Here is a 14365-nt window from a genome sequence, read left to right as displayed (position 1 = left end):
CAATGATTCGTCTCCTTCAACTAAGGGTCTTTACACTCGAGCAATTTTAATTCCATACCTTCCTATATCTGTGTGAGACTAAACGGTGGCTTTGGAAGTGGAGCATGTGGATATCATAATAATAGCTACTGTAGTAATGCGGGCGATCAGAGACCACTTGCAATTGCCCACGAGGCTATCTATGACAACCTCGATCCAAATGATGTGATGAAAGGTTGCAAACCAAGTTTCATTTCTCAAAGTTCCTGAAAGCCGATGCCTTTGAATTTTTTTCCTACTGGCCTGACTCTGATTATGAGGCTTTCTCTGGAGTAATTCAAGGAAGTTAGGGACAAAACTTTGATAGTCATTGGATCGCTTCTATTGGGCAGTCCTGCATTTCTAATCTTCATCTTTCTGTTGATCACTTTTCTGATTGTGTACCCATTCAGTATAAAAGGAATCGAAGGTTATTGTGGAAAGTCAGTAATCGAAATTAAGAGTTTTCAGCTATCATCAAGAGCTTAACAAGGCCACAGGTGGATTCACAGAGCAGCTTGGAAGCGGTGTTTTTGCTTTTTGCTTCTTATTGATCTGTCCAACAACTTCTTTGTGGCTGTGAAAAAGTTGGACAATATGGTGAAAGAGGGAGACCAAGAATTTAAAGCTAAAGTGAGCGCCTATTGCTCGTACAAACCACAAGAATTTGGTGCGATTGTTCGGTTTCTGCAATGAAGAAACCACCCAGAATACTGGTGAATGAATCCGTCCATAATTCCTAATGGGTCCATGCATGTATGAATCCAGTCAAACTCGATCTAGGAATGCAATTTAGAGGAACTAAAGGATATATGTTTATAGCTACGGGCCTACGGCATTTTGTTGTTGATCATCTGCTGCAGAAAGAGTTTGTAAACAAAAGCAGAGAATGAAGATGAAATGGTGTTGGCAGATTGGAGTTAAGATTTCTTCAAAGAGAGAAAAGTGGAGATGTTAGTGGCAAATGTTGAGGAAGCAAAGAATCATGACACGAAGAGGGTGGAAAAGTTTGTTATGATTGCAATTTGGTGCAATCCAAGAGAACCCATCGATGAGATCGTCCATAAAAAAAGTCATACAGATGCTTGAACACGATGTCGAAGTTCCTAAGATCCATCTTCATTTATCAGCGCGATTTAAATATGAACTTATCAGAACTTGAATAAAAAATGCACATAATAGGGCGAACATCAGTTCGATTATTTTGGTTTTTGAGTGAACCGAGATACTCTGTGAACCAATGTAGAAGATTGAACATAATCGATTTCAACCAAACCGGTTGATTCGATTTCTTCTATTCAGCTGCATCGGGTGGGGAATGTATCAAATTTTGGAAACGCGTAGCAGAGAAAGGGGAAGATAGGGATTGAGAGAGTACCTACTACTGCTCACTGCTGATTACGAAGAGAATCGAAGGGGGCGACGCAACGAAGTCGAAAATCGAAAGAGGAACGGCTCCTTTTTTCTTTTTCCTTTTTTTCTTCTTTTAATTTTATTTCATATTATTATTATTATTATTATTTTTTATAAACTAGAGATGGAGTTGGTGTTGGGCTGGGCTGTGTAGTTGGGTATGGGATTGGGCTGTTGGACCGATACGTAAGAGTTGCAGCTGCGGTTCGGGTCTGTCTGCTCTCTTTACACTCAAAATTTTCAATTTTTTTTAAATATTTGAAATAAAAAATGTTGTTGGTTTCATAAAATTGGAATAAATAATAAAATTTACTTTCTTAGTACAAGAAATTGGGGATACAGGAGTTTCAATCTCATCAACTACCATATATCACACAATTTTAATTAACAAACGCTTAAAATTAGGTCAAGAAATATTTAAAACATAACATTTATTGACCAGCAAATTTTTCCTTTTTTTTTAACAACCATTGACCGGCAATAAAAATTAAAACCCCTTGATGTCAAATTTAGTCTTGAAAATTTTGAATACGTCAAAACATAACATTTATTACTATCACTAAAATTATAGTGGATAACAAAAACCTTTTATATTTCAAAATATGTCACATGTTTTCAAAATTTTCAAATATAGTAAAAATTTCACTTATATCAGATACTCATATCAATAATATATTAGATACTTATATCAATATTATATTAAATACTCGGTATACTAGATATACACCACATACATATTGTACAAATACTCATATAAATAGTATATCAAATGTATATTACATACATATTGCAAGTATATCAAACACTCGTATCAGTAGTTTATATATATATATATATATATATATCAGTAGTAAGATATATTGTAGATATATTACAATTTATATCATTTAGGTAAAATTGTCATTTTAAAATTAGACTTCCATTTTAAAAAAAAAATTTGCTATATTAAAAAAAAACTAAAATGTGATTACTATTTTACTAATTTTATTAAATATTTTTTATCATATTTACAATTATAGTTTGTTTATTATTGTTATTATTATTATTATTATTATTTTTTCTAGCATAGTAAAATTTATTATTATTGACCACAATTTCCCACGTGTTCCAGTCAAGCTCCAACTTTTCAAAGTCTGCGTTTTTCTTTATTATCATTATTCTTAAAAAAAAAGGCTCAAAATAAATGGAATAGTCCACCTTGGAAAGAGAATAATACTTAGGTCACCACACCTATAAAAGTTATTAAAAAAAGAAAAGAAAAGAAAAACTAATTTTCGGTCCGTACTATTCCTTTCATCATATTTAACTTCACATTGCTGTACTCAAAAAAAAAAAAAAAACCTTCACATTGCTTCTCAACTATATAAAAAACTTGCTTCTTTGCCTTGCCTTCGTCATTATGGCTTCTCCACAAAAACCATTTTGGTTCTTCTTCTTCCGAATCCAACCCTTTCTTTCTTTCCTCCTCCTTTTCCTTTTTCTTTTACCATCCTTTTCAGTTTCTCAGCCCTACAAAAATGTAACTCTGGGTTCATCTCTCACTGCTCGCAACAATAAAAATGACTCCTACTGGCCCTCCCAATCTGGTGATTTTGCTTTTGGGTTTCAACAGATTGGAAGCAAAGGCTTTTTGTTGGCCATTTGGTTCAACAAAATCCCTCAAAAAAACCGTTGTCTGGTCCGCCAATCGGAACGATTTGGTGCCTGAAGGATCCACAGTTCAACTCACCACTCTTGGTCACCTCCTGCTCAACGACTCAACAGGCAATCAAATATGGGCCGCAAATTTTGCAGCCGATAATGGAACGGTCTCCTATGCTGCCATGCTTGATACCGGCAATTTCGTCCTGGTTGCGAATAATTCCCCAGTTTTGTGGCAAAGCTTCCATGAGCCCACCGATACTATTTTACCGTCACAGAATATTATGAACAACGAAATTAGTCTTATTGCTCGCGATTCAGAAACAAAATTACGCAGAGGGAAGGTTTATATTACGGATGCAGGGCGATGGGAATCTGGTGCTGCACCCCAGAATTGTCCCTTTGGGTAGTATTGGGTCACCTTATTGGGCAAGTAACACTGTAGGCTCTGGGTTCCAGCTCGTTTTCGACCTCTCTGGCTCCATTTATGTCTCTGCAACCAATGGAAGTAGTGTAAAAAATTTGACCTCCTATACTCCTTGGAATAAGGATTCTTACCATCGAGCCATTCTCGAGTACGATGGAGTTTTCAGGCAATATGTGTACCCAAAGAATGATAATGGCACTCCTTCCCTTCGACCTAAGGGTTGGAGTCAAGTCTCAAATCCCATACCTTCGGATAATATTTGCGGGAGCATAGGAAATGGCTTAGGAAGTGGAGCTTGTGGGTACAACAGCTATTGCAATTTGGTGGATCAGAGACTAACTTGCGAATGCCCACGAGGGTATCACAAGGTTGATCCAGATGATCCCATGAAAGGTTGCAAACCAATTTTTGTTTCTCAGAGTTGCGACTACTCGTTTCCTGAAGCTGATGCCTTCGATTTTTTTCCGATAGAAAACTCAGACTGGCCTGACTCTGATTATGAGGGTACCTCCGGAACAAATGAGGATTCGTGCAGAAGATCTTGTTTGGATGACTGTTTTTGTGCTTCTGTCGTTTTTGAAACAGGGAATTGTTGGAAGAAGAAGTTTCCTCTTTCATTTGGAAGAATTAATCCTGATTTTAAAGGTAGAGCTCTCATCAAATTTAGGAAGGACAACTCAACTTTGATGCATAATAGTGTTGTCAACAGATATAGGGACACAACTTTGGTAGTCACTGGAGCAATTCTTTTAGGCAGTTCTGGGTTTCTAGTCTTCATTTTATTGCCGGCCACATTTCTGATTGCTTACCGATTCAGTAAAAAGAGATCAAAGGACGATGTCGTCGAAAAGCTACCGGTCCTTGGTATGAACCTGAGAGCTTTCAGCTATGAAGAGCTTAACAAGGCCCCAAGTGGATTCTCAGAGCAATTGGGATGCGGTGCTTTTGCTACTGTTTACAAAGGGATCGTTGATTCTATGGACAACAGCTTGGTAGCTGTTAAAAGGTTGGACAATACAGTGAAAGAAGGAGACCAACAGTTCAAAGCTGAGGTGAGTGCTATTGCTAGGACAAACCACAAGAATTTGGTTCGATTGCTTGGTTTCTGCGATGAAGAGCCACACAGAATGTTGGTGTATGAGTTTATGCAAAATGGGTCTCTCGCAGATTTCCTTTTCGGGCCTTCAAAACCAAATTGGTACCAGAGAATTCAGCTGGCTATAGGAACTGCCAGAGGGCTATGTTATCTACACGAAGAGTGCAGCACTCAAATCATTCATTGCGATATTAAGCCCCAAAACATCCTTCTAGACGACTCTTTTGGTGCACGAATTGCAGACTTCGGTTTGGCCAAACTTTTGAAGAAAAACCAAACTCGAACCATGACTGCAATAAGAGGAACCAAAGGGTATGTGGCTCCAGAATGGTTCAGAAACCTCCCCATTACAGCGAAGGTAGATGTTTATAGCTTTGGGATTCTATTGCTGGAGGTGATCTGTTGCAGAAGAAGTTCTGAATTGGAAGCAGAGAACAAAGATGAAATGGTGTTGGCAGATTGGGGTTACGATTGCTTCAAAAGGAGGAGATTGGAGATGTTGGTAAGAAATGACGAAGAAGCAAAGGATGATATGAAAAGGGTGGAGAAGTTGGTTATGATTGCAATTTGGTGCATCCAGGAGGAGCCATCGCTGAGACCATCCATGAAAAAGGTTCTGCAGATGCTTGAAGGTGCTGTTGAAGTTTCAACCCCGCCTGACCCATCATCATTTATCAGCACAATTCAGTAGCATAATTTCTTTTAATTTCATGAATAATTTTTAGTATACGAATTACTATCCCTATCCCTCCCTGTGTAGGTATATCTTTTAAGTGTGATATAGTTTGGGAAAATGGACAAAATAAATTTTCTGGGAGCGTCTCTTAAAATTTTTTAATCCTACTCCTCAAAACATAAGTTTTTTAGTCACTACTAACATTATCAACTTTACCAAATAACCTCTCATGTCTTTCCTTGCTTTTTTTTTCTCTCCCAGGCTCCATCTCTCTTCTCTCTCTTCCACTAATATTCTAATATTTTAGACTTCTCTCCTTATTTCCTCTCTCTACTCTATCTCCCTCTTTTTATAGATTTTTTTTCCTAATCTCTATTTTCTTATCGTAATTTTTTTTTTCATTCTCCCTAAAATTTTTTCTTGGAGTTTCTCTTTCCCATCTTCCCTCTTTCTCTATTTTTTCTATTACTATTATTCTCTTTCTTCTTTACTCACCACAAAAAGTAATTTTTTTCGCCGAAGAAAGAAGATCGAGGAATGGGGGCAAGAGAGAGCGAGGTTGAGCGAGGGAGGGCGAGAATTGAGGGAATCTAAAAATACTATCTCAATATTAATTCAAATTTGTTTCTCGAAATCTATTCTCAATTTCATTAAATCTCTCAAAGTAGTTTTAATTAGGATGGAATTACATTTTGCTTTCATCTCTTTCATTCCTAATTTAAAATTTAATCAAATGAAAATATCAATTTAAAAGTATTGGAATTTGAAATTTAATTCAAATTTATTTTCCAAAATCTCTTTTTTAATTAGATTTTAAATTGATACATTTGATTAAAATTTAAATTAGAAATCAAAGATGGGAAAGCAAAATTGGGGGATTTGAAAAGCAAAATTGAGATTTGAAATTCAATTATAATTAAAACTACATTAGAGATTTCAGGAAACAATGAATTAATATTGAAATTCCGTATAAACATTAATTCAAAATTAATTTGATTGGATAAACATTAATTCAAAATTAATTTCTAGATACTATAAAAAAACAATCTCATTAAAAATATTATTTTTAGATTCACTCAATTCTCTCTCGCTCTCTCTCTCGCTCTCTCTCTCGCTCACCCTCGCTCTCTCTCTCTCTATCTCCTCCCCCATTCCTCTTCCACTGAGCTTCTTTCTTCGGCGAATGACCTCCTTCGTTGGCTTTGATGCGGCCGTCGTCAGCGAAGTCACGGGAACCATGGAGGCTGCTGGTTTTAAAAAAAAAGCTGAGAGATTTAGAGTTTTTTTTAAGTAAATTGCTTTTTGTGGTCAGTAAAGAAGAAAGTGAATAATAGTAATTAGAAAAAATACAGAAAGATGGAGGAAGGAAAAAAGAAACTTCAAGAAAATTTAAGAGAGAATGAGAAAAAAAACTTTGCTGAAAAGAGAATAATAAAAAACGATAAGAAAAAAAATATGGAAAAAGAGGGAGATAGAGGTAGAGGGAGGAAATAAGGAAGGAAGTCTAAAATATTAGTGGAGGAGTAGTGAGGGTCATTTGGTGTGAATGTGATGTCAGCAAATGCTTATAAAATTTGTGTTTTGAAAATGATGATTAAAAAACTTAAAATGATCCAATAGAATGCTTATTTTGTCAATTTTCCCGTTTAGTTTTATTATACTTGATTGCTATTGTTAAGGATTCAACATTCAAAAGATAAAAGACGCAGTATGCTGACTAATTGTCCATTTATATAAAATATATATGGCTAATATAAAAATAGATTTTACCAACCCATAAAAGCGAAATGATTCAAAATCAAATTGGTTGAGTGATAGTAATATTGACATTATTACAACAATCACATTTAATAAAATTTTTGCGTGTTTCTGTCAAAATCAAATTGGTTGACTGATAGTAATATTGATATTATTACAACAATCACATTTAATAAAAATTTTGCGTGGGAGGAAGTATTTACTATTTAATATAAAGTTTTGAATGTGTCAAATGTAACATTAAATTTAAGGAATGCATCAAATATTCAGCGATTCAAGTATCTCAACCAATTCTAATTTTTCAAAGTGTCATCTCTTTTTTCTTAGTTTTACTACGTGCACCGTACCTGTCACGTTATTACAACAACCATATTTAATATTTTGTACGTGGGAGGAAGTATTTAGTCTAAAAATTTTGAAATCATCAAATGTAACATTAAATTCATGGGCAAATGTTATGCATCAAGTGATTGACTAGCAATGCAAAGTCTCTCATCCAAACTCCAACTTTTCAAAGTGACCTCTCTTTTTCCTTTCGGGTTGGCTTTTCAAAACCAGCCCTCCCAATTTATTATTATTTTTCTCGTACAAAATGACCTCAAAATTAAATGGACCTCTTACCATCATTTTGACCTACCACCTTTTTTAGCTGTTAAAATATTAATATCTATGAATGTCACTTGAGGGTGGGTAAGAATACATTTTTGCCCTCATAGCGTGAGACCCTTTTTAACCTAAGTATGCCTTTTATAATTAATGCAAAAGCTGCCTAATTTTATGGGGATGAAATATTAGAGGTATGTTTGTGAGACAGAAAGAGATAGCATTTACAGATATCTTTTAGTAATGTATATATTTTAAAGGCTTAACATATCAAATAGTCTCTAACCTATTAAGCCCTTCCATAAATAAATATGTTAAAAATTTATTTTTAATACACCATGTGAGGATGAGAAATTGAATTCACAACCTTTTGGTTGAGATATATGTTAATTACCGCTAAGCTATACTCACTTTGACAATACGTTAAAATTTGTTAATAAAGAGTTGATGTATTACTGAAGGATTGTTTTATTAACATTTGTGAACATACCAATGGAAAGAAATGAAATTTATAAATCAACAAGTTGAGTTTCATGTGTTAAAGTAATATTATTTGATGTCCCATGGTTAAATATGTTAATAAAATAATAAATGAATGATACATCAATTTTTTTAACAAAAAAAATATAGATTTTTTTTAATTACGAAAGGAGTCTATTGAGATTTTTTTTTTTTTTTTTGTTTAATATGACCAAGTCCAAAACAAAAGTCACGTTGGAAGAAAAAATGTCAATCCAATGACGAAGGTACAAAGGCCTCTTTATGTATAAAAATGGACTCATCTGTCTAGTTTGCCTTATGGCTTCTCTACAGAAATTATTCTACTTCTTTCCTCTTCTTCTTCTACCATCCTTTTCAATTTCTGAGCCTTATAAAAATATCTCTCTGGGCTCATCTCTCACTGCAGGCGGCGGCAACAGCAACAACAACGGCTCCTACTGGCCCTCCCCATCCGGTGATTTTGCTTTTGGGTTTCTACAACTTGGAAGAAAAGGCTTTTTGTTGGCCATTTGGTTCAACAAAATCCCTCAAAACACCGTTGTCTGGTCCGCCAATCGGAACAATTTGGTACCTGCAGGATCCACAGTCCAACTCACCACTCGCGGTCAACTCCTGCTCAACGGCCCCGGAGGCAATCAAACATGGGCTACAAATTTACTAGATAATAACGCTGCTTATGCTGCCATGCTTGATAGTGGCAACTTCATCCTGGCTGGGACTGGGAATGATTATTCCCAAATTGTGGCAAAGCTTCGACACACCTACTGATACAATTTTACCATCACAGACAATCAGCGGAGATCTTATTGCTCCTTATTCAGAATCGGATTACTCAGAGGGAAGATTTCGACTCTCCATGGAAAGTAATGGGAATCTTGTGCTAACTTACCCCGCAACTATCCCTATGCGTGCAACTCCCACATCTTACTGGGAAAGTAAAACGGCAGGCTCTGGAAACAGGCTCGTTTTCAACCTCTCTGCCTCCATTTATGTCTCTGCAAGAAATGAGAGTGCTGTGAAAACTTTGACCTCCAATGCCCCTTCAACTGAGGATTTCTACCATCGAGCCATTTTCGAGTACGATGGAGTTTTCAGGCATTATGTGTACCCAAAGCCCCATAATGCTTCTCCCTGGCCCCAGGCTTGGAGTCGAGTATCAAATTCCGTACCTCCCAATATTTGTTTGCCAATAGTCAGTGGCTTGGGAAGTGGGGCTTGTGGGTACAATAGCTATTGTAGTATTGGAGACGATCAGAGACCAACTTGCCATTGCCCACGAGGCTATGACTACCTTGATCCTAATGATGCCATCAAAGGCTGCAAACCCAGTTTTATTCCTCAAAGTTGTGACGACCCAATTCCTGAAATTGATGCCTTCGAGTATTTTCCCATAGAAAATTCAGACTGGCCTGACTCCGACTATGAAGCTTTTCACGGAGTAGATGAGGACTGGTGTAGAAGAATTTGTTTGGAGGATTGTTTTTGTGCTGCTGTCGTTTTCCAAGAATATAAATGTTGGAAGAAGAAATTTCCTCTTTCATTTGGAAGAATTGATCTTAACTTTACAGGTAAAGCTCTGATTAAAATTAGGAGAGATAACTCTACTTCCATACTTCCCAATCGCGTCAAGAAAGATAGGGACAAAACTTTAGTAGTCATTGGGTCGGTTTTATTGGGCAGTTCTGGGTTTCTTATCTTCATCTTACTGCCAACCACTTTTCTAATTGTTCTTGGATTAAAAAAAAAGAGATCAAAGATTATTGACAGGAGGCCAGAAATTCTGGGTGTGAACCTAAGAATTTTCAGCTATCAGGAGCTGAACAAGGCAACAAATGGATTCACAGAGCAGTTGGGAAGTGGTGCTTTTGCTACTGTTTATAAAGGGATTATTGGTTCTATGGACAACAATTTGGTGGCTGTTAAAAAGTTGGACAATGTGGTGAAAGAGGGAGACCAAGAATTTAAGGCTGAGGTGAGCGCTATTGCTCGAACAAACCACAAGAATTTGGTTCAATTGCTTGGTTTTTGCAATGAAGAACCACACAGAATGTTGGTGTATGAGTACATGCCAAATGGTTCCCTCGCAGATTTTCTTTTCGGGTCTTCAAAACCAAATTGGTATCAGAGAATTCAAGTCGCTATAGGGACTGCCAGAGGGCTATGCTATCTACACGAAGAGTGCGACACTCAGATCATTCATTGCGACATTAAGCCCCAAAACATCCTTTTAGACGCCTACTTGGAGGCACGAATTTCAGACTTTGGATTGGCCAAACTGTTGAAAAAGAACCAAACTCGAACCATGACTGCAATCAGAGGAACCAAAGGTTATGTGGCTCCGGAGTGGTTCAAAAGCCTCCCCATTACAGTGAAGGTTGATGTTTATAGCTTTGGGATTCTGTTGTTGGAGATGATCTGTTGCAGAAGAAGTTTTGAAATGAAAGCAGAGAATGCAGATGAAATGGTGTTGGCGGATTGGGCTTACGATTGCTTCAGAAAGAGGAGAGTGAAGATGTTGGTTGAAAATGATGAGGAAGCGAAAGAAGATATGAAGAGGGTGGAGAAGTTTGTTATGATTGCAATTTGGTGCATTCAAGAGAAGCCATTGTTGAGACCTTCAATGAAGAAAGTGATACAGATGCTTGAAGGTGCTGTTGAAGTTTCGACTCCACCCGATCCATCACTTTGCTAACATAATTTTCTTCCATGAATAGTTCTTAGTTTACGAATGACTATTAATTCACGTGAATATCTGTTGAAAATGTGAAATTATGCTTGTGGCAGAGGCAGATTTGTAATATACATTGTTGGTTTATTATTAATTAAAATTCTCTTTGGTTTGGTGGCGCAGGTGTGTCTTGCTCTTCTCAATGTTTGATTTTTGTATTCTCAATTTTTTATTTTGTTACTCACCAGTCCAATTTCAAAAAGAGGTTGACAGAGCTTGCTCAATCCACTTAGCAAAAGGAAATTTTAATTACAAATATAATAAATATAAAAAAAAAAAGTATATATTACAAACCCGAGTTTTGCCAAAACACGTCCCTGAGGCCTGAACTAATGGGTTTGTATGAATTTCATATTACTTATAGTAGATTTCTGACCAAATTTCATTTCATCCCTTTACCTCACTTTTTTAAATCAAACTAACTGTAGTTTTGTATTTTTATCGAAAAATATATTTTGGGTCAGAAAACGAGTTTCGAAAATTTGGGTCAATTACCTAAATCCAAAAAGCTTTTGAATTATTATTTTTTTTTTGTCAATTTTCCCTATTGTTTACTCAACTTTTAAAATTGAGATAACATCTCTATTTTAAATCTTAATTTCATAGATGTTGTTTTCAAAATTTACACTTTTACATATTTCAGATAGGATTTTATGTTATTACCGTTTCTACCATTATTTATTGCTTTTTATGTTATTATAATTTTAAAATTTAAAATATTTGAATCCTTAATTTGTTATTATATTCATTTAATTATTGTCGGCTCCGTTCAATTTTTCAACCTAAATTCCTCAAATCTCTCATTAAAAAAGATTTTATCCTCTCACCAATTAAGAACTCCCAAATTTGTGAAATCATGTTTTGAATTAATCAGATTTGTTCCGTCTGCTTCCGTCTCCAACCTTTTTTTTTCCGCCGTCTTCCTTTCTTTCGTGCAGACCTTCATCAACGAGGACAAGAGACGTGCAGACTGTCTGTCTTCAGGGCTTCCATCAACAAGCGATTTTTTCCTTCTTCTTTTCGTCTAGATTTTCTTATTTCCGCTGCCGAATAGACTTTCCGTCGACCTCGTTGCACGTTTCCGACACTGTGCAGCGTGCTTCCTTCAACGAGATATTTATTCCTTCCATTTCCGTCGCCGAATAAACTTTCCATCAACGTCTTTGCACGTTTCCGACGTCGTTCAACTCGTTCCTCGTCTCCTGTCCCCTTCTGTTTTTACCATTGGTAATTATTAGTCTTCCGTTAAGATTGATATATATGGGGATATATTTTATGTATGTATATAGAAAATTGAAGTTCTAAACGTTTCATAGTCTTAGTATTTCTGATTATATTCGTATATATTCGTATATATTGTATATGTGAATATATCTCACATATATCTTATAGTTGTGTAGATAGGGTCCTCCAAAATTGAAGTTTTGATTTTTGAAGGTTTTCAAATTTTGGGGGATTTGAGGTTATTGTTTCAAATCTTTGTCAATTTAAAGCCTCTGTCAAATGGATGTTTCATTTTTTTTGTTTATTTATTTTGGGAGATTTTTAGACTGGATTCGGGGATATTTTGAGAGGTTTTCAAATTTGGGGAATTTAGGGTTTTCTTTTTAAGGTTTTGGTGTTTTAATTTGTTTTGGAAAGTATCATTAACCTAAAATTATGGGATCCAAATTATATCCTTCCAATAGACTATTTAAGTAATTTATGTGATGGATACCCTCCTAAATAAGATTGATACATGACAAATGTAAATTCTATACATTTAATTAGGATCTTTAGCCCATCAACGTACTATTCCCTTTAAAATTTGTTTTAGTACTGTTGGGACGTTGGCTCACTTGGGCCCAAATAACATATGTTCAGAAAATCTTGGGCTCATAATATCAATCGGTGAAGCCCTTTTATGAAACAGTCGTGTGGTGAGGGTACTTATTCTTCGGACAAAACAAAACAGAAGAGTTGTTCTTTTTCTTTTTCTTTTTTTTTTCTGGGTTCTTCTTGCGGCGGTACAGAAGCGGCGACGAGGGTTTTTTCCTTGGTTCAGTCGATTTTGTAAACTTATAAGTTGCAGTTCGTTTGATGTTCTCTCTACTGTGCCTTTTGTAGCAGGAAATTTAGGCTTGTTATTTGCATAAGAAAAGAATGAGGTTAGAGAAGTGTTGGTTCTGTTCCTCCACCATATATCCAGGACATGGTATTCAGTTCGTTCGCAATGATGCCAAGGTAAGGGTGTAAAGTTGTTTTTGTTAGCTTGAAGATTGCAAACTTTCTTGTTCGTGATCCTTTGTTTGCGGTGCATATTAGTCTGTAGGAATTGATGGTCGTTCTTGGTGGACTTCTGAATTAGTTATATTAGGCAGAATCCCTTGTTCCTTATATGCTTTTTCGGCAGATTTTTAGATTTTGTCGGTCAAAATGCCACAAGAACTTCAAGATGAAGAGGAATCCCCGTAAAGTTAAATGGACTAAGGCATACAGGAGGTTGAATGGAAAGGATATGACACAGGTAACTTTCTTGATTGATTTCTGGAACAATTAGGATTTTGATTTTTGAAAGTCCAAACTTTCTGGCGTCTCTTTAATTGTTGTTTCATATTGGTATTATCCAGGACTCGACTTTTGAGTTTGAGAGGAAGCGCAACAGGCCGGAGAGATATGACAGGAATCTCACAGAAGAGACATTGAGGGCTATTAAGAAGATCGATAAAGTCAGAGCAGATAGGGAGTCGAGGCACATTGCACGCAGGTTTTTAAATCTCTTCCATTACCACGCTGTATGCCTATATACTGTGAATAATGCTTTAGGTGTAACTTGGGGTTGTTCACATTTGCAGAATGCAAGGAAAGAAAGGAAAGGAGCTCAAAGAGGCGCGCAAGGAATTGGATCAGAGCATCAGTTTGGTCAAAGCACCTTCTGTTCTCAAGGAGGATCCTTCCCTCACCCTTCCTAAGATCAAAGTCAAGGTGGCACAATCGCAAGCAGAGCAAAATCAGGCTATGGAACAATGACCTTGTTACTCTCATCAAATGTTTACGCCACAATTCTTGTGCACATCATGTGGTAGTTTGCCATCGTCTGTCCTTACAAAGGCATGGTTGTCAACGTGTCATTTGAGACTGTTGTTTGAATACAGACTCTTAGAATTTTTCTTGAATCATTTCTTGGCGCTGTTTTAATTTGTATGTTTCCTCACCTCTTGCTTCTTTGTTGAAGAGGGCATGTAGAGATGAATTCACATTGGAGATTGATTTCTAGATTGACTGTAGGTGGTGGACTCGACGGATGTTTTGGGTTCTAAATGGAACGGCTAAGATATTTAGTCACTTATAGATTGGAAGTTGGAATCCCTCTAAATTTGTTCTTGAAGATTTTGAATACGTCTGATTTGATATAGCATTCCAACTAAAAAAAAAGAAACTGCGACCCAGTTTCTGGTTCTCCCCGATCACAAAAATAAGGCTTTATTATTATTTATTTTAAACTATTACAAATCAAATAAGGAT

General features: G+C 36.2%; 3 protein-coding genes across 3 annotated transcripts; all 3 read left to right on the top strand.

The window, feature by feature from the left end:
* Positions 1 to 2939: 2939 nt before the first annotated feature.
* On the top strand, positions 2940 to 5417 carry LOC111017325 (G-type lectin S-receptor-like serine/threonine-protein kinase LECRK3). Its single transcript, XM_088120649.1, has one exon. It carries the CDS (start codon positions 3430 to 3432, stop codon positions 5284 to 5286), a length of 1857 nt encoding a protein of 618 aa, XP_087976775.1. The 5' UTR covers positions 2940 to 3429; the 3' UTR covers positions 5287 to 5417.
* Positions 5418 to 8415: 2998 nt separating this feature from the next.
* On the top strand, positions 8416 to 10983 carry LOC111017323 (G-type lectin S-receptor-like serine/threonine-protein kinase LECRK3). The gene is given in 2 exon segments (XM_022293040.2): positions 8416 to 8865; positions 8867 to 10983. Coding segments are annotated over 2 exon segments (2394 nt in total). The 5' UTR covers positions 8416 to 8430; the 3' UTR covers positions 10826 to 10983.
* Positions 10984 to 12824: 1841 nt separating this feature from the next.
* On the top strand, positions 12825 to 14189 carry LOC111017299 (putative ribosome biogenesis protein RLP24). The gene is made up of 4 exons (XM_022293008.2): positions 12825 to 13084; positions 13254 to 13367; positions 13471 to 13607; positions 13696 to 14189. The coding sequence occupies exons 1-4, from the start codon at positions 13004 to 13006 to the stop codon at positions 13868 to 13870; spliced, it is 507 nt and encodes a 168-aa protein (XP_022148700.1). The 5' UTR covers positions 12825 to 13003; the 3' UTR covers positions 13871 to 14189.
* Positions 14190 to 14365: the final 176 nt, after the last annotated feature.

This window comes from Momordica charantia (assembly GCF_013281855.1).
Source record: "Momordica charantia cultivar OHB3-1 chromosome 2 unlocalized genomic scaffold, Mcharantia_2.0 BLBB01000002.1, whole genome shotgun sequence".
NCBI lineage: Eukaryota > Viridiplantae > Streptophyta > Magnoliopsida > Cucurbitales > Cucurbitaceae > Momordica > Momordica charantia.
This window is presented reverse-complemented; position numbering and strand designations above follow the sequence as displayed.

Coding starts and splice junctions, on each gene's coding strand:
- LOC111017325 (XM_088120649.1), top strand. CDS start 3,430: ATGCAGGGCGATGGGAATCTGGTGCTGCACCCCAGAATTGTCCCTTTG.
- LOC111017299 (XM_022293008.2), top strand. CDS start 13,004: ATGAGGTTAGAGAAGTGTTGGTTCTGTTCCTCCACCATATATCCAGGA. Junction 13,085..13,253: donor TCGTTCGCAATGATGCCAAG/GTAAGGGTGTAA, acceptor CTTTTTCGGCAG/ATTTTTAGATTTTGTCGGTC. Junction 13,608..13,695: donor TCGAGGCACATTGCACGCAG/GTTTTTAAATCT, acceptor TCACATTTGCAG/AATGCAAGGAAAGAAAGGAA.